Here is a 26,225-nt window from a genome sequence, read left to right as displayed (position 1 = left end):
TGTTTGTTCATTTATTTTGTTTCTTAGATTTCACATATAAATGAAATGGTGTATAGTATTTGTCTTTCTCTTTCTGACATTTCACTTAGCATAATACCCTCTAGGTCCATCCCTGTTGTTGCAAATGGCAAGATTGCTTTTGGTTTTATGGCTGAGTAATATTCAATTATGTGTGTGCATACACACACACATACACAAACACACATATACACATCTTTATCCATTCACAAGTGAGACTCTTGTAGGCAGCATATATATGCATTTTGTATTTTATCCATTCAGCCACTCTGTGTCTTTTTTTTTTTTTTTTGGCTGTGTTGGGACTTCATTTCTGTGTGAGGGCTTTCTCTAGTTGTGGCAAGCGGGGGCCACTCTTCATCACGGTGCGTGGGCCTCTCACTATCGCGGCCTCTCTTGTTGCGGAGCACAGGCTCCAGACGTGCAGGCTCAGTAGTTGTGGCTCACGGGCCTAGTTGCTCCGCGGCATGTGGGATCTTCCCAGACCAGGGCTCGAACCCGTGTCCCCTGCATTAGCAGGCAGATTCTCAACCACTGTGCCATAAGGGAAGCCCTGTGTTTTTTTTTTTAATTTTTAGCTGCGTTGGGTCTTCGTTGTCGTGTGTGGGCTTCTCATTGTGGTGGCTTCTCTTGTTGCGGAGCACAGGCTCTAGGAGCATGGGCTTCAGTAGTTGTGGCATGCGGGCTCAGTAGTTGTAGCTTGCGGGCTCTAGAGCTCAGGCTCAGTAGTTGTGGCACATGGGCTTAGTTGCTCCACAGCATGTGGGATCTTCCCAGACCAGGGATCGAACCCATGTCCCCTGCATTGGCAGGCGGATTGTTAACCACTGCACCACCAGGGAAGTCCCTACTCTGTGTCTTTTCATTGAAGTATTTAGTCCATTTATACTTAAAGTAATTATTGATGCACATGTACTTATTGTTTTCTGGTTGTTTTTGTAGTTCATTTTTGTTCCTTTCTTCTTCTTTTGCTCTCTTCTTTTGTGATCTGACTAGTTTCCAGAGCTCCTCCTAGTCCACCATCTTGCTGATGTAACTCCTCAAAGACAATGTAAATCTTGTAAATTTTTAACAAGTGTTAATTATCAATTAGTACCATTTTCCCCTTCAATCACCTTAGCAATGGAAGGTACCTCTGGGAATTCCCAACTTCATTTCTTATTTCTAAGTAAGACTGTAATGAAATAGGTTAAAAAAAAAAATCTTGCCAATCTAAGCATAACCTTAGGCCCTTTGAAATTTTTCTTTCTCCATCCCAGACCTACTTGAAACCAGGTTTCTCCATATTGGTGATGCAATCTCTAAAGGTAAGTAATTGTGAACATGAGTTTATAATCTACCTCTTCAGCCAACTCATGACTTGAAATTGTCATCTTACCCTATTCAGTCTTATTATTCCCTTTTTGCCCTATATCTAAGCCCTTCAATTTTCATTTTGGACAACTCTCTTAAGTCAGACCTGTGTGGTGCATCCTTCCTTTGCCACTCAGCCATTAAATCCAATTTTGTTTTCAGACTTCTATTTGAACAGCCTAGTTTATTTTGTTTCTTACATACCTCATATCTTCATCACACTTTCATTGCTACTATCCTATTTGATTCTTACAGTCGTTGGTCATTAAGCTTTATCCAAGGCCTTTAATGTCAGTCACTTTATCCTTACCTCTGAGGCATATATGATGTGTTCTACACACTTTGGAAAAAGGAAACATAATCTTGCAGTATTATGGTTAAATTATGAAAGCGAACATATATTATCAAAACAGAACCCTTAAAAGACAAGAGAAATCCCCTGAAAGAAAAAACAATGAAACCTCTCCAGTCTACCAGATCCCAAGTTCAAAAAGGAGGTAATAAAAATACTGAAGGAGTTAAGAAAGGCTATTAATAGAAATGCAGATCATTGTAACAAGGAACTAGAAACTATAAAGATGAGCCAGTGAAAATTAGAAAACTCACTTGCTGAGATGAAAGCTGAGCAAATGGCAATAAATAGCAAACTAGATAATGCAGAAGAATGAATAAGTGATCTGGCAGAGAGGATAATGGAAATCACCCAATCAGAAAGCAGACAGAAAGACAAATGAAAAAAAATGAAAGCAACATATGAGACCTATGGGATAATATACAGCAAGACAATCCATACATAATAGGGATCCTAGAAAGAGAAGAAAGAGAAAAGGGGATCGAAAATGTATTTGAAGAAACTATGGCTGAAAATTTCTGAAACATAAAGAAGGAAACATATCCAGGTACAGGAAGCACAAGATAAACCCAAACAGACCTACACCAAGACATATTATAATTAAAATGACAAAAGTTAAAGAGAGGATTCTAAAGGCAGCATGAGAAAAACAAAGAGTTAGTTACAAGGGACCCCCAAAAGGTTATCAGCTGATTTCTCTAAAGAGAGAGATTATCATACTAAGTGAAGTAAGACAGAGAAAGACAAATATATGGTATCACTTATATGTGCAATCTTAAAAAATGATACAAATGAACTTATTTGCAAAACAAAAACAGACTCAGAGACATAGAAAACAAACTTGGTTACCAAAGGGGAAAGTTCAGGGCGGGGAGGGGGGGATAAATTAGGAGTTTGGGATTAGCAGATACAAACTACTATATATAAACAACAAGGTCCTACTGTATAGCACAGGGAACTATATTCAATATTTTGTAATAAACTATAATGGAAAAGAATATGAAAATATAAAAGTATATATAATTTACATATATATAAAAGTCTATACATACATATAACTGAATCACTTTGCTGTACACCAGAAACTAACAAAACATTATAAATTAACAATATTTCAATTTAAAAAAGTGTTATACATAGATATGTGTATTATACATACTTATGTATTCACAAATTCTGTATATAATTCACCTTACTATATACATACTCATTTAACATTTGTTTCCCTCATTAGATTCTGAGTTGATGAAATGATGCTTGATTGGTTTACCCTTGTAAACCTAACAATTAACACTGTGCCTGGATATAATAAACACTGAATTTTAACTGAATTAATAAATGAATGGAAAAAACAAATATAACCTGTTCTTCTGTCCAAATCTTAAATTTAGGGTTTCCTGTTCATATTTCATTATACAAATACTCTCTGGGTGATTACTGAAAAATGTTTAAAAAATAATTCTAGACTTACATACAAGTTGCAAAAACAGTATGAAGACTTTCCAACATACGCATTACCATGGGGTTTATTCTAGGCTTTCCAATTTACTTACCTATAATTTCTCTCTCCAGCACTGAGAAACCTGGCTCTTACATTCCATCATTCCTGTATTTATTTGTTCAACCCCAGTATACACGTATATTCAGAATTGGTAGCCTGTACTCCTGCAAGAAACAAATTTATTGACTAGAGTTTAGTGTTTACATACATTACTTTTGTCTTGAATTTCAGTTACCAGTATAATTAGATTTTCTTCAATCAATATTGTACTTAAAGGATTATTCTTAATTAAGAAAAGCTTATAAAGCATTTTCAGTGGTTCTGATGATAATAATTAGGTCATCTTTGGTGCCAGGCACTGACCCAGGACTCTATTTTTACTATTGTCTCATTTAACTGCCTTTAAAATATTTTTCAGTTTTACTCAAGCTCCACCAACAGGAATAACTTACTATGAAGGTAGAATTTGACTCGATGTTAAGAACCATTTCTGACACTGAGAGACTTCCTACAAACAAGAAAGCGAGACTATTTTACCTAGATAGCAGAGGCCAAAAAACCATCTTTCAAATATCAAATTGTGAAAGTAATTCTACATGGAGAAGAATTCTATGTTGTATACGATTTGTTACAAGTTGTGCTCTAAAATCGAGGGTGTTTAAAGAAATATATTCTACAAAATGAAGGTAGAGAAAATAGGATAAAATATTATCCTTCCCCTACATCTCACATTCAGGTCTCACATTTATCAAAATAAATCACTGTGCTGATGAAATATATATATATAGTCTTAAAATTTGTGTATCTGTATATAAAATTTGTCAATCTGTGTATCACTGAGGTGATAAAGAAACCACTTTCAATCTGTCTCTGGGATCTATAATGACTATATATTACATACTGGGTGCTATAGGTGAAAGATTCTGTTTTTTTTTTAACATCTTTATTAGAGTATAATTGCTTTACATGGTTGTGTAGTTGCTGCTGTATAACAAAGTGAATCAGTTATACGTATACATATATCCCCATATCCCCTCCCTCTTGTGTCTCCCTACCACCCTCCCTATCCCACCCCTCTAGGTGGTCACAAAGCACTGAGCTGATCTCCCTGTGCGATGCAGCTGCTTCCCACTAGCTGTCTATTTTACATTTGGTAGTCTATGTATGTCAGTGCTACTCTCTCACTTTGGCCCAGTTTACCCTTCCCCCTCCCCGTGTCCATTCTCTATGTCTGCATCTTTATTCCTTTCCTGCCCCTAAGTTCATCAGAACCTTTTTTTTTTTTAGATTCCATATATATGTGTTAGCATATGGTATTTGTTTTTCACTTTCTGACTTTCTTCACTCTGTATAACGGACTCTAGGTCCTTGTTTCTTTTTATGGCTAATATTCCATCATATATATGTGCCACATCTTCTTTATGCATTCATCTGTCGATGGACACTTAGGGTGCTTCCATGTCCTGGCTATTGTAAATAGTGCTGCAATGAACATTGTGGTACATGACCCTTTTTGAATTATGGTTTTCTCAGGGTATATGCCTAGTAGAGGGATTGCTGGTTCATATGGTAGTTCTATTTTTAGTTTTTTAAGGAACCTCCATACTGTTCTCCATAGTGGCTGGATCAATTTTACATTCCCATCAACAGTGCAGGAGGGTTCCCTTTTCTCCACACCCTCTCCAGCATTTATTGTTTGTAGATTTTTTGCTGATGGCCATTCTGACTGGTGTGAGGTGATACCTCATTGTAGTTTTGATTTGCATTTCTCTAATTAGAGATGTTGAGCATCTTTTCATGTGTTTGTTAGCAATCTGTATATCTTCTTTGGAGAAATGTCTATTTAGGTATTCTGCCCATTTTTGGATTGGGTTGTTTGTTTTTTTGATATTGAGCTGCATGAGCTGCTTGTATATTTTAGAGATGAATCCTTTGTCAGTTGCTCTGTTTGCAAATATTTTCTTCCATTCTGAGGGTTGTCTTTCCGTCTTGTTTATGGTTTCCTTTGCTGTGCAAAAGCTTTTAAGTTTCATTAGGCCTCATTTATTTTTGTTTTTATTTCCATTTCTCTAGGAGGTGGGTCATCTTGCTGTGATGTATGTCATAGAGTGTTCTGCCTATGTTTTCCTCTAAGAGTTTTATAGTGTCTGGCTTTACATTTAGGTCTTTAATCCATTTTGAGTTTATTTTTGTGTATGGTGTTAGGGAGTGTTCTAATTTCATTCTTTTACATGTAGCTGTCCAGTTTTTGCAACACCACTTACTGAAGAGGCTGTCTTTTCTCCATTGTATACTCTTGCCTCCTTTATCAAAGATAAGGTGACCATATGTGCATGGGTTTACCTCTGGGCTTTCTATCCTGTTCCATTGATCTACATTTCTGTTTTTGTGCCAAAGCTACTGTCTTTACTGTAGCTTTGTAGTATAGTCTGAAGTCAGGGAGCCTGATTCCTCCAGCTCCGTTTTCTCTTTCTCAGTTTGCTTTGGCTATTTGGGGTCTGCTCTGTTTCCATACAAATTGTGAAATTTTTTGTTCTAGTTCTGTTAAAAAAAAAGCCATTGTAGTTTGATAGGGATTGCATTGAATCTGTAGATTGCTTTGGGTAGTACAGTCATTTTCACAATGTTGATTCTTCCAATCCAAGAACATGGTATATCTCTCCATCTGTTTGTATCATCTTTAATTTCTTTCATCAGTGCCTTATAGTTTTCTGCATACAGGTCTTTGTCTTCTTAGGTGGGTTTATTCCTAGGTATTTTATTCTTTGCTGCAATGGTAAATGGAGTGTTTCCTTAATTTCTCCTTCAGATTTTTCATCGTTAGTGTATAGGAATGCAAGAGATCTCTGTGCATTAATTTTGTATCCTGCTACTTTACCAAATTCATTGATTAGCTCTAGTAGTTTTCTGGTAGCATTTTTAGGATTCTCTATGTATAGTATCATGTCATCTGCAAACAGTCACAGTTTTAATTCTTCTTTTCCGATTTGGATTCCTTTTATTTCCTTTCTGTCTCTGATTGCTGTGGCTAAAACTTCCAAAACTATGTTGAATAACAGTGGTGAGAACGGGCAACCTTGTCTTATTCCTGATCTTAGTTGAAATGGTTTCAGTTTTTCACCACTGAGAACGATGTTGGCTAGGGGTTTGTCATATATGGCCTATATTATGTTCAGGTAAGATCCCTCTCTTCCTACTTTCTGCAGAGTTTTTATCATAAATGGGTGTTGAATTTTGTTGAAAGCTGTCTCTGCATCTATTGAGATTTATCATATGGTTTTTATCCTTCAATTTGTTAATGTGGTGTATCACATTGATTGATTTGCATATGTCGAAGAATCCTTGCATCCCTGGGATAAACCCCACTTGATCATGGTGTATGATCCTTTTAATGTGCTGCTGGATTCTGTTTGCTAGAATTTTGTTGAGGACTTTTGCATGTATGTTCATCAGTGATATTGGCCTGTAGGGTTTTCTGTAACATCTTTCGTTTTGGTATCAGGGTGCTGGTGGCCCTGTAGAATGAGTTTGGGTGTGTTCCTCCCTCAGCTATATTTTGGAAGAGTTTGAGAAGGACAGGTGTTAGCTCTTCTCTAAATGTTTGATAGAATTTGCCTGTGAATCCATCGGTCCTGGGCTTTTGTTTGTTGGAAGAGTTTTAATCACAGTTTCAATTTCAGTGCTTGTGATTGGTCTGTTTATATTTTCTGTTTCTTCCTGGCTCAGTCGTGGAAGGTTGTGCTTTTCTAAGAATTTGTCCGTTTCTTCCATGTTGTTCATTTTATTGGCATAGAGTTGCTTGTAGTAATCTCTCATGATCCTTTGTATTTCTGCAGTGTCAGTTGTTACTTCTCCTTTTTCATTTCTAATTCTGTTGATTTGAGTCTTCTTCCTTTTTTTCTTGATGAGTCTGGCTAATGGTTTATCAATTTTGTTTATCTTCTCAAAGAACCAGGTTTTAGTTTTATTGATTTTTGCTATCGTTTCCTTCATTTCTTTTTCATTTATTTCTGATCTGATGTTTCTTTCCTTCTGCTAACTTTGGGGTTTTTTTGTTCTTTCTCTAATTGCTTTAGGTGTAAGTTTAAGTTGTTTGAGAATTTTCTTGTTTCTTGAGGTAGGATTGTATTGCTGTAAACTTCCCTCGTAGAATTGCTTTTGCTGCATCCCACAGGTTTTGGGCCATTGTGTTTTCACTGTCATTTTTTCTAGGTATTTTTTGACTTCTTCTTTGATTTCTTCAGTGATCTCTTGGTAATTTAGTAGCATATTGTTTAGCCTCCATGTGTTTATATTTTTTACAGGTTTTTACCCTGTAATTGATATCTAGTCTCATAGCATTGTGGTCGGAAAAGATACTTGATACGATTTTAATTTTCTTAAATTTACCAAGGCTTGATTTGTGACCCAAGATATGATCTATCCTGGAGAATGTTCCATGAGCACTTGAGAAGAAAGTGTATTCTGTTGTTTTGGGATGGGATGTCCTATAAATACCAATTAAATCTATCTTGTTTAATGTATCATTTAAAGCTTGTGTTTCCTTATTTATTTTCATTTTGGTTGAGCTGTCCATGGGTGAAAGTGGGGTGTTAAAGTCCCCTCCTATTATTGTGTTACTGTCAAAAGATTCTTAAATGTAGAAATTTAAATACCTATTGATTTTTTTTTTACTAAATCAGTAGCCTATCAACATAAGCACGTTTTGAAATGGTGCAATAATTCTAGATTCTGGAAAAAATCTAATTAAATACGTAAGAGTATTATTTTATTTAGTTTTACTTCATTTCAGTTTTCAAACAGATAAAGAACCAAAATATTTATTAATAATATTTAGAACTGTTAGAAGCTGATAAAAATATTCTAAAAATAAATAAGACATCTTCACATCAAAAGAGGCACATGATTAGATAATAACCAGTCATGAAAATCTATCAGTCTCAAGACCAAAAGAGAAAACAAGGCAACAATAAAGATACTAGACTACTAACTTAATATTTACAAGTTTTTTCCTCTTATTCTTTTCAATGTTCCTTTAACACTAATACCAGTTAAACTTGATATTCATTAATAACATTCCTACACAGAATAAGTTCTTCGAATTTATAAATAATGTCTTTTATAGTTCAGCTAGAGCCAGTAGTATGATTTGCAGTCTCACTAGGTTTAATAAATATTACATAAATAATAACAACTTTGTTCTGATCTCTTCAATGAATTTACAGTTTTAATATGAAAAAAACTAAAGCAAAATTTTTTCTAAATTCAGTTCCTCTATCTGGAAGTGTAAGATATGTATGGCAGTGACTTTTCTCTATATAGTATCATAAAGAATAGATTTGCAAATAATTGACACAAATAATTATGACATTTTCAAGACATGCAGAGCACAAATTTCATTTAATTGCTTTTACACCACACCAGAAGGCATTACAGGGACATGAGTGAATAGAAGCAAGTTGGAACTTCAACAGAGAGCTGCTTTCTTAACATCAGCAACAAAGGCTTTTATCTTAGCTTCAAATTTGTTCCACATGGTAAAGAAGAGTTCTGAAAATAAACCAAGTTGTTATATTTTTCATTTAATTGAACTTCTAATATACATACAAGCATTTCTAAAACTTTCAGCTTTGTGCATCTCTCATCATTAGAGTAAATTCTACACTAATTGCATGGCATTTTTCAAAATATTATCTAGCGATTTTGGTTTTCAAAAATCAATGATCTTTCTCTCAATGCTTAAAAAATTCATTTTAGCTGAACCTTGACCAAAAGTCCGTCCTTTAGTAAACTTTGGTTGGGTTCCTCTAAGACCTCTTTTCAAGTAGGCCTCATACTTGGCCCTGTCCTTGGCCTGCCCTCATCAAGAAGGCTGTTAGGGTAATTTAGTAGGAATCCCCACCCCTGATGCCTCCTCTTAGTAATGTTACATCCACTGATCCACTCACTTACTCTGCTCATTGGCTATAAATCCCCAGCTGTTTTTGCTATGTTTAGAGTTGAGTTCAGTCTTTGTCCCCTACTGCAATAGTGTCAAATAAAGTCTTAATTACCATTTTAAACAAATATCAGAATAATTTTTTTAAAATAACATTGTAAAGCTGGCTATTATGGACTATGGCCTTTTGGTGGGATATATACTAGAGATTAAAATCCTGGACTTTAGAGTCCAATTTTATGGGTTCCCATCCTTTATCTGCTGCTAATGTGCTCTATGACCTTGAGCAATTTAAATGAACTTGTGTCCTTGACTCTCAGATGATGAATACATGCTCTGAACAGACAGACTTAACCATGAGACTATATGTACACATGAGAGCCTGTCCACACATAGTTTCTACCACTCTGACCCATGCCCAAACTGAAAGGCTTGGGAATTCTAAGATAGGAATAATGCTTGTATTTTGGGGAACTGAGAAAGTTGACCATGGGCACCCAGCCTGTAGCTTGCCATCTGCAACTCAGGCACCACACTGGCTGTCTGGAAGGTGATAGGAGGGTAGAAAAGGTATGGGAGAGAGAACAATCACAATGCTTTTTCTCTTCCCAGTCTGTATGTTCAGAGATAGCAGTCTATGTCTCCGTGAAACTCTTGAATTGTGGGTTCCTGCCATTCGATTAAAGCAATGATAGACTTCAAAATGTCAAGCAGCTGCATGGACCAGGATTTCATTCAATAAGAAGCTATCAATACCCTGGATTCTAGTGACCAATACCCCTATTCCCTGGCCCAGTGATTCAGCCATTTCCGTTGAAAATTCATATCCTGTAAGTTACAGTTACTGCCTACACCTTGTTTAAAAATTCCATTTTAGTTGCCACTGCAGTGCTCACTGACCTAGAGAGGAGCATAACAAACTGAGAATTGTTTTCTAAATCAGAAAACAATTGCATGATGCCCCCGCCTCAGGAACCTAACTGTGTAATCTGGTATCTAGGAAACTCTACTCTCTCTCCGCACCTGAAATCATGGCCCTGTGCAAGAAGTTAGCCACCAATATACAGAGGGGGAAAATATGTTCCTTGAACCACGCCCCTCCCCCCAAGTAATCTCACGTTCTTGAAAAGAAAAATAAGGATTTTTACCTCTCATCCAATACTAAAATATCAAGTGGTTACATTTAGATTACCATCTGCTCCTGTTGCTCTCTAATCTCCTGGACCAGCTCTATGAGACATTTTGGAACTGAATGTTTAAGATACCAATATATGATTTCAATTAAGGATTGTGACAAGTAGAAAACAGAATGCTAGAGGTACTCTCGCCAACTGAATAAGCCTCAACAGCATGAATGATCACATAATTTTTTTTTTCTTGCGATATGCGGGCCTCCCACCGTTGCGGCCTCTCCCGCCGCGGAGCACAGGCTCTGGACGCACAGGCCCAGCAGCTGCGGCTCATGGGCCCAGCTGCTCCGCGGCACGCGGGACCCTCCCGGACCGGGGCACGAACACGCGTCCCCCACATCGGCGGGCGGACTCCCAACCACCGTGCCACCAGGGAAGCCCCCACATAATTTTTATGAACAAAAAATTATTCTACTACCTTCTGGACAGAGCTTGTTTATAAAGATGATATTCTAATTTACATACCAAAGCAGACCTCACATTAAACTTTGGATTAGGTAGTCCAGATCTCTCTTTAGCAGCACCATTTTTAGAACAACCATAGTAAAAAATGTATTCAGAAGTCTAGAGAAATACTGTGCCTTTTTCAGTTTACTTAAAGCATTAATATGATCTCTAAAAGTTTTTAGGTTTTGAGTGAATCACAATAAAACCAAAGGAATTATTGAATTTCTAGTGATCATTAGATATTCATTCTTATAACTGTGCCCTGACTACTAATTATCTGACCTCCTCAAGAATGGATGAGACTTGCCTTATCTTTGAAGGCAACCAAAGCCTTCCAAAGGCTGTAGCCTACTCACTTTTGCCCACTAATCCTGGCCAAATTTGAGCTATTCAGAGTCCGTGGTTGAAACTGACATCGTCTGCTCAATATTAAGGGCCATCCTGCTATCCTAAGAAGCATTACATCTTATCCAACAGCTCTGCTGAAATACTACTCCTGCTCCTACTTCTCCTGGGAGATATATTTAGTTGTACTGTTCATTCATCAGTAAAAAGGTTTCCTATATGTCCTTCTGGATAGCTCACTGCCTTCCCAGGTCCTGATTGGTTGCTGGATCACTGATAATTCTTGAGTTGTGCTGTCCAGTATAGGAGCCACAAACCATATATTGCTATTTAGATTTAAACTAATTAAAATATACTAACCACATTTTAAGAGCTCAATAGCTGCGTATGGCTCATAGCTCCTATATTGGAGGGCACAGATATAGAACATTTCCATTATCACAGGAAATTCTGTTGGGGAGTGCTTGGAGAGGAAGTCATAATTGCCATGAACGAGGTGGTCTGGGAGAAGAAACATTTAAGTGAACCCAATATAGACTGAATTTATTTATTGGGCCCCACTAGGCCAGTAGTTACAAGACCTGGATTAAAAAAAAAAATCAGCCACAACCATTTGTATATGGGCTGAGGTATCAGTTGATTTCCCTTATATCATCAAATAATAAGCATCATGGTGCTCAACTCTGGCTGCACAGTTTAATCACCTAAGGAGAATCTGGTTTAATTGGTCTGGGGCTGGGGCAGAGAATTGGTAGCTTTTAAAGCACCCCAGGTGAATCCTATTTTGTAGTAAGGCTTGAAAAGCACTGATTTAGCGCATATATTAGCTCATTTAATCAAATGATCACATAATTAATGTATAAATTATATTCACTGTTATCTAGATAGTCCACAGAAGCAAACTGAGAAGTTGGATTGGGTCCAGCAATCACCATTCATAGGATCAGACTGCTATGCTGAATTTACATTGGAAAAATAATTCTAGAGAGAAGTATAAAATTTGCATTGCTCACAATCCAATTATTGGCAACTTGCAACAACAATTCTCCTATTCATTTCTGCATATATTCTCTCTAAAACCCTCACGAAAGTTATTAATACACATTATTTTTATATTACCTCTGGGACCTTTCACAGTTTCAGAGAATCAGTAATTAGTGAAGAATTCCTCCATTTATTTTCTCTTGACTGATACTTTATGCTCACTCAATTGATGATTTCTTCTTGCCATGTAAGTTGTACTTTTTTTTACTACTGTATAAAATATAAATAATATTTTATAATGGGAGATTATAGAGGATAGCCACTATTTCATCAACTTTATTCCACTCTATATTGTTTCTGTAGAAATCCAAATCTCCTTATTAAATACTGATACAAAACATAACTCCAAAATACTTACGTTAATATTATTACTAACTGCTCTAATTCTTGTTGACGAAATATAGTAACATTCAAGGTACAAAAGGATTTTCTATAAGTTTAAATACCTATGTCAGTAATAATCCAGACTGGATTATAGACAGTTTCATCCAATAATATTTATGCTTCCCAGGGCACAGTAAAAATGTGGTTAAAAACAGTATCTTAACTATTATTAAAATTGCTAATAACACTGTTACATATATGTATACAATATTATACATTATTATAAACATATGTATACAATATTATACATTATTATAATAAGATTGTTAACAATATTATTAACATTGGTTGGCAAGATTCATGTCTTTAAAATTCTTATCACTTGTATTTTGTCTCATTACAAATTCCACAGAATATGCTCCAACACATATCAATTAGGTTATTGTCATGTGGCATTTATGTTTATTTCCTTTCCTTTTTGAAATTGGTTGTGCAGTGTTTTAACATTGCTATTTTGAATCAGGTGAATATTTTTATCATTTGTAATTTATTCAATAAAAGACAACTCTAACTTTTTCAAACTTAGGAAAAAGGAAAAGCCATTCAAACTCACCGTCCATGATCTGGGTCTACCCTGTTTATTCAGGATCTTTCTCATTATTGTTCAATAAGCAGCATCTACTGAAGGCAGTGTTATTTCCACTCTTGCAGGTTCATTGCTGTCTTGACGAATTTGCTCATGTTATTTATTTTGCCCAGAATTAATTTATTCTCAAAAGTATGGGTGGGGTAGAGATTTTCGGGTAGCAGTATATGGCACTTTAAAGGAAAATTATTGTGTGATTAAAAAAATAGTTCTATTAAATTTCATTATAGTTGATATAATTTTTATTATATGTGACAGCAAAACAATATTATATACAAATATTAACAATGGAAATGGAAAAGAGTACATAAATCTAACTACCTATGTTTCTATAGAAATGTTTCTCCAATTTTAGCCTGCATCAGAATACCCAGAGAACCTGTTAAACAAATTAGTGGCCTTGAACCCCACAGCTTCTATTTCAGTAGGTCTGGGGTGGGGTCCAAGAATTTGTATTTCTAGTAAGTTCCTAGTTAATGCCCAGGCTGCCAGTCCAGGAACCACACTTTGAGAAGCATTGATAGAGGACTTCAAAAAGTTCAAGTTCACTAGAATACTGCTTTTTGGAATACATAAAATGTATATGCTTAATATATCTATGCTTTTCAAAAAATCAGTCAGTTTAAAATAAGTCAATTTCTGAGCTGCAAAAGAAAGGAATCAAAAGAAATCAGTTTCACGGAAGAAACAGTGGCAATTCCTTTTAGGTGGAAGACTCATATCTCTGAACTGATAGAGTCAAGATTGGATTATAAACTTATCTACTGACCTCAATGATGTATGTTGCAACATTGTTATAGAAAGAAAACTGGAAACAACCAAAGTGCCCATTTAACAGAGGCCTAGTTAAGTAATATACTTTTATTGCCAATAATAACATACTTGTGGTATGCTCAGATATAAAGGACTTAAAAAGAATTTGGTTGGGGCTTCCCTGGTGGCGCAGTGGTTGAGAGTCCGCCTGCCGATGCAGGGGACACGGGTTCGTGCCCCAGTCCGGGAAGATCCCACGTGCCGCGGAGCGGCTAGGCCCGTGAGCCATGGCCGCTGAGCCTGCGCGTCCGGAGCCTGTGCTCCACAACGGGAGAGGCCACAGCAGTGAGAGGCCCGCGTACCGCAAAAAAAAAAAAAAAAAGAAAAAAAAAAAAAAGAATTTGGTTGATTTGGATATGCTGATGTGGAAATATTTTCAAGATACATTATTATGCTTTAAAAAGTAAAGGAACAAAAAAGATGCATAATTTCTTTGAATAATTAATGATAGAGGTGATGTCAGCAAGATAGAGGGCTAGGAGGTCCCAATGCTTGTCTCCTTCACAAACAAGCAAAATAATAAACGAACAACTGCAAACCAATGAAAATAGCTCTAGGAGAGCTCTGTACTACAAAGAAAAAGCAGCAGAAATCTGGAGGAGCTCAAAATCAAGGATGGCTGCATAGAAAAATGCAGGAAGCATTTTACCTGAGTCACCTCATCTTCTAGCCCAGGCCAGTTAGGAGGGATCCCCTCAGAGGAATTTCACCCCACGAGGAAAAGGAGAGGAGAACCCCAGCAAGCCTCACTGCCATGGGGAACTCCCACATATGCACCAGTGCTAATCCCAAGCTGATGGAGCTGCCTGGAGTCCCCCCGCTACCACACCCGTCCCCCATTACTCCCCAGGGTTAGAGCTGTCATGGTAGTAAGACCTGTCACCAGGACCCAGTTGCTGCTGTGCCCCATTCTCTGAGATTGGGAAGCCATAGCGCCTTACTGCCTATGGAACCAGATGAGCTGCCACTGCTCTGAGCCTCACTCCAGGTCCTAGGTTGTGGCTTTGACTCACCATTGCCAGGCCAAGCTGCTGCTGCTCTGTACTCCACCCTCTGTAGCCATTATCTGGACCCACCTGGCTTTAATGGGTTATCAGCTGGATGCACTGCTGCTGCTCTGTGACTGCCTCCCTGGGCCAGAGTTGGGGCTTTGACACACCATCCCCATGCCATGCTGCTACTGCACCCTGCTCCCTGGGCCCAAGTCACTACTGCACCCTGTCATCCCAGGGCCCATGCTGTAGCTGAGTCCCCCTCTCTCCCCAAGTCACTGCAGCAAACTGCAGAGACCTAGACCTTGATTCCACAGGAGATGTGCACATGTCCACACCTCAGACTCTAGCGCCAGACAAGAACACTATAAGAAAAGAAAATTATAGGCCAATCCCTGATGACCATACATGCAAAAATTCTTAACAAAATACTAGCAAATAGAATTCAAGAGAACACTTAAAGGATCATAAGCTACGATCAAGTGGGATTCATCCCTGGGATGCAAGGATGATTCAATATAGCAAATCAATAAATGTGATATGCCCCATTAACAAAATTAAGGATAAAAATCGTATAATGAATTCAATAGATGAAGAAAAAATTTAACAAGTTTCAACACCCATTCATGATAAGAGGTTTCAACAAGTTAGGTATAGAAGGAATATACCTAATAAAGGCCATACATGACAAGCTCACAGCTAACATACTCAATGGGGATAAGTTAAAACCTTTTTCATCCAACATCAGGAACAAGACAAGGATGCCAACTCTCACCATTTCTACTCAAAATAGTACTGGAAGTTCTAGCCATAGCAATTAGAGAAAAAATAGAAATAAAACACATCCACATCAGAAAGGAAGAAGTAAAATGTAGTTATTTTCAGATGACATGATTTTATATATAGAAAATCCAAAAGACTCCACAAAAAAAGTTAGAACAAATGAATTCAATAGAGTTGCAGGATACAATATCAACATACAGAAATCAGTTGAATTTCTATATACTAACAGTAAAACATCTGAAAGAGAAAATAAGAAAAAAAATCCATTTTACAACAGCATGAAAAAATACTTAAGAATAAATTTAAGCAAAAACACTTTACCTTGAAAATTATAAGACAATGAGGAAAAGAATTAAAGAAGACACAAATAAATGGAAAGATATCCTGTGTTCTTGAATTGGAAGAATTAATATTGTGAAAATGTCCACACAAAGCCATGAAAAGATGCTCAGCCTCACTAATTATTAGAGAAATGCAAATCAAAAACACAAATTACCTCACACCTGTCAGAATGGCTATCATCAAAAAAATCTACAAATAACAAATGTTGGCAAGGATGTGGAGAAAAAGAAACCATCGTACACTGTTGGTGGGAATGTAAATTGGTGCAGCCACTATGGAAAACAGTATGGAGGTTCTGGAAAAAAACTAAAAATGGAACTACACTATGATCCAGCAATTCCTCTCGTGGGTATATATTCCGAAAAAAGTAAAAACACTAATTGGAAAAGATACATGTGCCCCAATATTCATAGCAGCACAATTTACAATAGCCAAGACACAGAAGCAACCCATGTACCCATCAACAGATGAATGGATTAAGTAGACGTGGTGGGTATATATACAGTGGAATATTAGTCATAAAAAGAATACTACCGTCTCACTCCCTCTTGCGAGAACACCAGAATCACAACTAGTTGCTGGACAATCATTGACAGGAAGACACTGGAACTCACCAAAAAAGATACCCCACATCCAAAGACAGAGGAGAAGCCACAATGAGATGGTAGGAGGGGCCCAATCACAGTAAAATCAAATCCCATAACTGCTGGGTGGGTGACTCACAGACTGGAGAACATTTATACCACAGAAGTCCACCCACTGGAGTGAAGGTTCTGAGCCCCACGTCAGGCTTCCCAACCTGGGGGTCCAGAAACAGGAAGACGAATTCCTAGAGAATCAGACTTTGAAGCCTAGTGGGAATTGATTGCAGGACTTCGACAGGACTGGGGGAAACAGAGACTCCACTCTTGGAGGGCACACGCAAAGTAGTGTGCACATCGGGACCCAGGGGAAGGAGCAGTGACCCCAGGGGAGACTGAACCTGACCTACCTATTAGTGTTGGAGGGTGTCCTGCAGAGGCGGGGGCAGGGGGACTGTGGCTCACCGTGGGGAGAAGGACACTGGCAGCAGAAGTTTGGGGAAGTAGTCCTTGGCGTAAGCCCTCCCAGAGTCTGTCATTAGCCCCACCAAAGAGCCAAGGTAGGCTCGTGTTGGGTTGCCTCAGGCCAAACAACGAACAGGGAGGGAACCCAGCCCCACCCATCAACAGTCAAGTGACTGAGCTCTTTAAGCAACAGTCAGCTCTATCCACCACCAGTCCCTCCCATCAAGCCTCTTAGATAGTCTCATCCACCAGAGGGCAGAGACCAGAAGCAAGAAGAACAACAATCCTGCAGCCTGTGGAAGAAAAACCACATTCACAGAAAGATAGACAAGATGAAAAGGCAGAGGGCTATGTACCAGATAAAGGAACAAGATGAAACCCAAGAAAAACAACTAAATGAAGTGGAGATAGGCAACCTTCCAGAAAAAGAATTCAGAATAACGATAGTGAAGATGATCCAGGACCTTGGAAAAACAATGGAGGCAAAGATCGAGAAGATGCAAGAAATGTTTAACAAAGACCTCAAAGAATTAAAGAACAAACAAACAGAGATGAACAATACAATAACTGAAATGAAAACTACACTAGAAGGAATCAATAGCAGAATAACTGAGGCAGAAGAACTGATAAGTGACCTGGAAGACAGAATGGTGGAATTCACTGCTGCGGAAAAGAATAAAGAAAAAAGAATGAAAAGAAAGGAAGACAGCCTAAGAGACCTCTGGGACAACATTAAACGCAACAACATTCACATTATAGGGGTCCCAGAAGGAGAAGAGAGAGAGAAAGGACCAGAGAAAATATTTGAAGAGATTATAATTGAAAACTTCCCTAACATGGGAAAGGAAATAGCCACCCAAGTCCAGGAAGTGCAGTGAGTCCCATACAGGATAAACCCAAGGAGAAACAGGTCAAGACACATAGCAATCAAATTGGCAAAAATTAAAGACAAAGAAAAATTATTGAAAGCAGCAAGGGAAAAATGACACGTAACATACAAGGGAACCCCATAAGGTTAACACTGATTTCTCAGCAGAAACTCTACAAGCCAGAAGGGAGTGGCATGATATACTTAAAGTGATGAAAGGGAAGAACCTACAACCAAGATTACTCTACCCGGCAAGGATCTCATTCAGATTCGATGGAGAAATCAAAATCTTTACAGACAAGCAAAGGCTAAGAGAATTCAGCACCATCAAACCAGCTCTACAACAAATACTAAATGAACTTCTCTAAGTGGGAAACACAAGAGAAGAAAAGGATCTACAAAAGCAAACCCAAAACAATTAAGAAAATGGTCATAGGAACATACATATTGATAATTACCTTAAATGTGAACGGATTAAATGCTCCAACCAAAAGACAAAGGCTTGCTGAATGGATACAAAAACAAGATCCATACATATGCTGTCTTCAAGAGACCCACTTCAGACCTAGGGACACATACAGACTGAAAGTGAGGGGATGGAGAAAGATACTCCATGCAAATAGAAATCAAAAGAAAGCTGGAGTAGCTATACTCATACCAGATAAAATAGATGTTAAAATAAAGAATGTTACAAGAGACAAGGAAGGATACTACATAATGATCAAGGGATCAATCCAAGAAGAAGATATAACAATTATAAATATATATGCACCCAACATAGGAGAACCTCATTACATAAGGCAACTGCTAACAGCTGTAAAAGAGGAAATGAACAGTAACACAATAATAGTGGGGGACTTTAACACCTCACTTACACCAATGGACAGATCATCCAAAATGAAAATAAATAAGGAAACAGAAGCTTTAAATGACACAACAGACCAGATAGATTTAATTGATATTTATAGGACATTCCATCCCAAAACAGCAGATTACACTTTCTTCTCAAGTGTGCACAGAACATTCTCCAGGATAGATCACATCTTGGGTCACAAATCAAGCCTCAGTAAATTTAAGAAAACTGAAATCATATCAAGCATCTTTTCTGACCACAACGCTATGAGATTAGAAATGAATTACAGGGAAAAAAACATAAAAAACACAAACACATGGAGGCTAAACAATACGTTACTAAATGACCAAGACATCACTGAAGAAATCAAAGAGGAAATCAAAAAATACCTAGAGACAAATGACAATGAAAACACGACGATCCAAAACCTATGGGATGCAGCAAAAGCAGTTCTAAGAGGGAAGTTTATAGGTATACAAGCCTACCTCAAGAAACAAGAAAAATCACAAGTAAACAACCTAATCTTACACCTGAAGGAACTAGATATAGAAGAGCAAACAAAATCCAAAGGTAGCAGAAGGAAAGAAATCATAAAGATCAGAGCAGAAATAAATGAAATAGAAACAAAGAAAACAATAGCAAAGATCAATAAAACTAAAAGATGATTCTTTGAGAAGATAAAGTTGATAAACCATTAGCCAGGCTCATCAAGAAAAAGAGGGAGAGGACTCAAATCAATAAAATTAGAAATGAAAAAAGAGAAGTTACAACAGACACCGCAAAAAAACAAAGCATCCTAAGAGACTACTACAAGCAACTCTATGCCAACAAAATGGAAAACCTGGAAGAAATGGACAAATTCTTAGAAAGGTATAACCTTCCAAGAATGAACCAGGAAGAAACGGAAAATATCAACAGACCAATCACAAGTAATGAAATTGAAACTATGATTAAAAATCTTCCAACAAAGAAAAGTCCAGGACCAGATGGCTTCACAGGTGAATTCTATCAAACATTTAGAGAAGAGCTAACACCCATCCTTCTCAAACTCTTCCAAAAAATTGCAGAGGAAAGAACACTCCCAAACTCATTCTATGAGGCCACCATCACCCTGATACGAAAACCAGACAAAAATACTACAAAAAAGGAAAATTACAGACCATTATCACTTATGAATACAGATACAAAAATCCTCAACAAAATACTAGCAAACAGAATCCAACAACATATTAAAAGGGTCATATACCATGATCAAGTCAGATTTATCTCAGGGATGTAAGGATTCTTCAATATATGCAAATCAATCAGTGTGATACACCATATTAACAAATTGAAGAATAAAAACCATATGATCATCTCAATAGATGCAGAAATAGCTTCTGAAAAAATTCAACACCCATTTATGATAAAAACTCTCCAGAAAGTGGGCATAGAGGGAACCTACCTCAACATAATAAAGGCCATATATGACAAACCCACAGCAAACATCATTCTCAATGGTGAAAAACTGAAAGCATTTCAACTAAGATCAGGAATGAGACAAGGATGTCCACTCTCACCACTATTATTCAACATAGTTTTGGAAGTCCTAGCTACGGCAATCAGAGAAGAAAAAGAAATAAAAGGAATACAAATTGTAAAAGAAGAAGTAAAACTGTCACTGTTTGCAGATGACCTGATACTATACATAGAGAATCCTAAAAATGCCACCAGAAAACTACTAGAGCTAATCAATGAATTTGGTAAAGCTGTAGGATACAAAATTAATGCACAGAAATCTCTTGCATTCCTATACACTAATGATGAAAAATCTGAAAGAGAAATTAAGGAAACACTCCCATTTACCATTGCAACAAAAAGAATAAAATACCTAGGAATAAACCTATCTAGGAAAACAAAAGACCTGTATAAAGAAAACTATAAGACACTGATGAAAGAAATTAAAGATGATACCAACAGATGGAGAGATATACCATGTTCTTGGATTGGAAGAATCAATATTGTGAAAATGACTATACTACCCCAAGCAATCTACATATTCAATGCAATCCCTATCAAATTACCAATAGCATGTTTTACAGAACTAGAACAAATCATCTCAAAATTTGTATGGAGACACAAAAGATCCCGAATAGCCAAAGTAGTCTTGAGGGAAAAAGACGGAGCTGGAGGAATCAGAGTCCCTGACTTCAGACTATACTACAAACCTACAGTAATGAAGGCAATATGGTACTGGCACAAAAACAGAACACAGATCAATGAAACAAGATAGAAAGCCCAGAGATTAACCCACACACCTCTGGTCAATTAATCTATGACAAAGGAGGCAAAGATATACAATGGAGAAAAGACAGTCTCTTCAATAAGTGGTGCTGGGAAAACTGGACAGCTACATGTAAAAGAATGAAATTAGAACACTCCCTAACACCATACACAAAAATAAACTCAAAATGGATTCGAGATCTAAATATAAGACCAGACACTATAAAACTCTTACAGGAAAACATAGGAAGAACACTCTTTGACATAAATCACAGCAAGATCTTTTTTGATCCACCTCCTAGAGTAATGGAAATAAAAACAAAAAGAAACAAATGGGACCTAATGAAACTTCAAAGCTTTTGCACAGCAAAAGAAACCATAAACAAGATGAAAAGACAACCCTCAGAATGGGAGAAAATATTCGCAAATGAATCAACGGACAAAGGACAAAGGAAAAATATATAAACAGCTCATGCAGTTTATTATTAAAGAAACAAACAACCCAATCCAAAAATGGGCAGAAGACCGAAATAGACATTTCTCTGGAGAAGACATACAGATGGCCAAGAAGCACATGAAAAGCTGCTCAACATCACTAATTATTTTAGAGAAATGCAAATCAAAACTACAATGAGTTATCACCTCATACCAGTTAGAATGGGCATCATCAGAATATCTACAAACAACAAATGCTGGAGAGGGTGTGGAGAAAAGGGAACCCTCTTGCACTGTTGGTGGGAATGTAAATTGATACAGCCTCTATGGAAACAGTATGGAGGTTCCTTAAAAAACTAAAAATAGAATTACCATATGAGCCAGCAATCCCACTACTGGGCATATACCCAGAGAAAACCATAATTCAAAAAGACACATGCACCCCAATGTTCATTGCAGCACTATCTACAATAGCCAGGTCATGGAAGCAACCTAAATGCCCATCGACAGACAAATGGATAAGGAAGCTGTGGTACATATATACAATGGAATATTACTCAGCCATAAAAAGGAACGAAATTGAGTCATTTGTTGAGACGTGGATGGATCTAGAGACTGTCATACAGAATGAAGTAAGTCAGAAAGAGAAAAACAAATATCGTATATTAACGCATGTATGTGGAATCTAGAAAAATGGTACAGATGAACCGGTTTCCAGGGCAGAAGCTGAGACACAGATGTAGAGAACAATTGTATGGACACCAAGGGGGGAAAACCGTGGTGGGGTGGGGATGGTGGTGTGCTGAATTGGGAGATTGGGATTGACATGTATACACTGATGTGTATAAAACTTATGACTAATAAGAACCTGCAGTATAAACAAACAAACAAACAAACAAAAAACCCAAATAACACTAAACTTTCTTTGGGTTATTGGTATGGAAATATGTTAATATAAATGTTTCAGACGTTACATGAAATTTCTAAAAATCTTATATGTTCTGTTATAATGTTATAAGCCATTATTCTAGTTATTATTTTAAAATGTATACCTCAGAAATAACTAAATTTCCTTGTCAATTGCATTATTATGAACTTTCATCAAATCTTTAACTGTGGTCATTTTTAAGTCTTTTGCTATTTACATACAGTTCTGGGTGTACTCTGATGCTTTCACAAAAATGTTCCTATAAAAGGGTTTCATCTTCAAGGAATTCATGGAAAAGACTCTGACAAGTACAGGTTTCTGGTAACTGACTATACTGCTGAACTGAATGAATAAGCATTTTCAGAACTCTAATGGAAAACTGATGAATTCATGAAAGTTCTAACAAAAGATTAAGATGAAAAAAAATTACATGGGACTGAGTGAACTGATGAGGATGATTATAATTTTTGTGACTTTCTGTTTGAATTAAAAAAAAAAAAGAAAATCCCAGAAGCACTCAGAGGCAAAAATATACGAATCAATTTTCACAGCAAAGTAAAGGAGCTGTTACAGTGGAGGATTACTGGACTGAACGTCAATATTATGACATAGTATGAGTGTGTTTCGTGTTTAGTTATTGCAATCATTGTTGCTCTTGTTGTGGTCATCCATTTACAATGCTTGGTGTCAGTTTATTTATCTCTTGTAAAAATAAAATACAGTGTGTGTGGAAAAAAAAAGAATACTACCATTTGCAGCAACATGGAGGGACTTAGAGAATATTATGCTTAGTGAAATAATCAGGGTAAAAATGATATATGATATCACTTATATGTGGCATCTGAAAATAATACAAATGAATATACATTTACAAAACAGACTCACAGATATAGAAAACAAACTTGTGGTTATCAAAGGGGAGAGAGAAGTGGGGGAGGGACAAATTAGGGGTATGGGATGAACAGATACTAACTACTTTATATAAAATAGATAAGCAGCAGGATATACTATATAGCACAGATAATTTTCATTATCTTGTATTAACCTATAGTACAATATAATCTGCAAAAATACTGAATGACTATGCTGCACACCTGAAACTAACACAATATTGCAAATCAACTATACTTCAATAAAAGAAATGGAAATGTCTTTCAATAGAAGAATGGTTAAATAAGTTATAGCATATTCATATGATAAAATATGCAGCAACTTAAAGGTGTGAGAAATAAAAGAAGTCTATATCAAGTTACTGGGATCAAAAAATTTCACAATTTGTATGGAAACACAACAGACCCCAAAGAGCCAAAGCAAACTTGAGAAAGAAAAACGGAGCTGGAGGAAATCAGGCTCCCTGACTTAAGACTATACTACAACGCTACAGTAATCAAGACAGTATGGTACTGGCACAAAAACAGAAATATAGAACAATGGAACAGGATAGAAAGCCCAGAGATAAACCCATGCACATATGGTCACCTTATTGTTGATAAAGGAAGCAAGAGTATACAATGAGAAAAGACAGCCTCTTCAATTAGTGGTGCTGGGAAAACTGGACAGCTACATGTAAAAGAATGAAATTAGAACACCTCCTAATACCATACAAAAAAATAATCTCAAAATGGATTAAAGACTTAAATGTAAGGCCGGACACGATAAAAGTCTTAGAGGAAAACATAGGCAGAACACTCTATGACATACATCACAGCAAGATGACCCACCTCCTAGAGAAATGGAAATAAAAACGAAAAGAAACAAATGGGACCTAATGAAACTTAAAAGCTTTTGCACGGCAAAGGAAACCATAAACAAGACAAAAAGACAACCCTCAGAATGGGAGAAAATATTTGCAAATGAAGCAACTGACAAAGGATTAATCTCCAAAATTTACAAGCAGCTCAGGCAGGTCAATATCAAAAAACAAACAACCCAATGTAAAAATGGGCAGAAGACCTAAATAGACATTTCCCCAAAAAAGATATACAGATGGCTAACAAACACATAAAAGGATGTTCAACATCACTAGTCATTAGAGAAATGCAAATCAAAACTACAATGAGGTAACCTTACACTGGTCAGAATGGCTATCATCAAAAAATCTAGAAACAATAAATGCTGGAGAGGGTGTGGAGAAAAGGTAATCCTCTTCCACTGTTGGTGGGAATGTAAATTGATACAGCCACTATGGAGAACAGTATGGAGGTTACTTAAAAAACTAAAAATAGAACTACCATATGACCCAGTAATCCCACTACTGGGCATATACCCTGAGAAAACCATAATTCAAAAAGGGTCATGTACCACAATGTTCATTGCAGCACTATTTACAATAGCCAGGACATGGAAGCAACCTAAGTGTCCATCGACAGATGAATGGATAAAGAAGATGTGGCACATATATACAATGGAATATTATTCAGCCATAAAAGGAAACAAAATTGAGTTATTTGCAGTGAGGTGGATGGACCTAGAGTCTGTCATACAGAATGAAGTAAGTCAGAAAGTGAAAAACAAATACCGTATGCTAACACGTATATATGGAAACTAAAAAAAAAAAAAAAGTTCTGATGAACTTAGGGGCAGGACAGGAATAAAGATGCAGACGTAGAGAAAGGACTTGAGGACATGGGGAGGTGGAAGGGTAAGCTGGACCAAAGTGAGAGAGTAGCACTGACATATATACACTACCAAATGTAAAACAGATAGCTAGTGGGAAGCAGCTGCATCACACAGCAAGATCAGCTTGGTGCTTTGTGACCACCACAAAGGGTGGGATGGGAGGGTGGGAGGGAGACACAAGAGAGAGGGGATATGGGGATATAGGTATGCATATAGCTGATTCACTTTGTTATACAGCAGAAACTAACACAACATTGTAAAGCAATTATACTCCAATAAAGATGTTAAGAAAAAATTTACTTGGATCAGAGGTGAGGACAATCAATGCATATGATCCTCTTATTGTACAGAACATATATGTTCTCTGTGTGTCTGTGTGTATATGAAAAAATGTTTGGAAAAATATACTTGGCTTTGCTCCTAATAGGTTGTCGGGAGGAGAGGGCCCGTAGGTTTGAGGTGATTGGTAAATGGAGTCATTGGAAACATAGTATAAGGTTTTATTTCATATATCTTTGTATAGCATGGAATATTTTACCTTTATAGATAGGTTTTCTAGCTGTAGCGATCAGAGCAGGCAGAGTATCAAGTTCACCTTTCTTTTTGTTTAAGGTCAAATTTTTTCGATCTCCTAAAAAATAATAGTGTCACTAAATTATTCTAGAAATAACCTCATTTAAACTTTTAAAAAGTTAAAATAAATCTCATTAATCCACTTCTAAAGTACAGCTTCTGTAATTATATTTTAATAATTTAGATAAAGCAGCTTTACTAACACAAATATTTTCTCTTTGATTTTTCCTTGCCGGGTATTTGATATTTATAAACATAAACAATAAGTGTGCAAATCAAGAAAACGAAATAACTAAAAAACTATATAAAAATGTTAGAGAAAGAGCTTTTTAAATAGTATGTCAAAAATAAAAAAATACTTAAGCAATCAAATCAATAAATTCTCAAGTAAAGTTTTTATCTCTACATATCTTTATCTTAAATAAAGCATATCTTTATTTAACAAAAAAAGAAGTCTGTATTCCTACAGTGAAAAATCTAGTGCTAGAATGGAGGGAGAAATGCTATAGAAATGCTATTTTAAAGATACATATTTTGAGCACTGTTAAAAATA

The 26,225-nt window shown here is 36.7% G+C and overlaps 1 protein-coding gene across 1 annotated transcript in view; it reads right to left on the bottom strand.

Annotated features, from left to right (window-relative positions):
• The window catches only part of CCDC7 (coiled-coil domain containing 7), a 328,048-nt gene that overhangs the window by 42,874 nt on the left and 258,949 nt on the right, over positions 1-26,225 (bottom strand). The window contains exons 41-43 of the mRNA XM_060293096.1: positions 25,638-25,730; positions 3,677-3,732; positions 3,277-3,388 (exon numbers count right to left, since the gene is read on the bottom strand). Coding sequence (XP_060149079.1) covers positions 3,344-3,388; positions 3,677-3,732; positions 25,638-25,730 — 194 coding nt within the window. The 3' untranslated portion in view covers positions 3,277-3,343. The remainder of the gene's footprint in view (positions 1-3,276; positions 3,389-3,676; positions 3,733-25,637; positions 25,731-26,225) is intronic.

The sequence above is a fragment of the Globicephala melas genome, chromosome 2, assembly GCF_963455315.2.
Source record: "Globicephala melas chromosome 2, mGloMel1.2, whole genome shotgun sequence".
NCBI lineage: Eukaryota > Metazoa > Chordata > Mammalia > Artiodactyla > Delphinidae > Globicephala > Globicephala melas.
The sequence above is the reverse complement of the archived record's forward strand: the minus strand, read 5'-3'. Positions and strand labels throughout refer to the sequence as shown.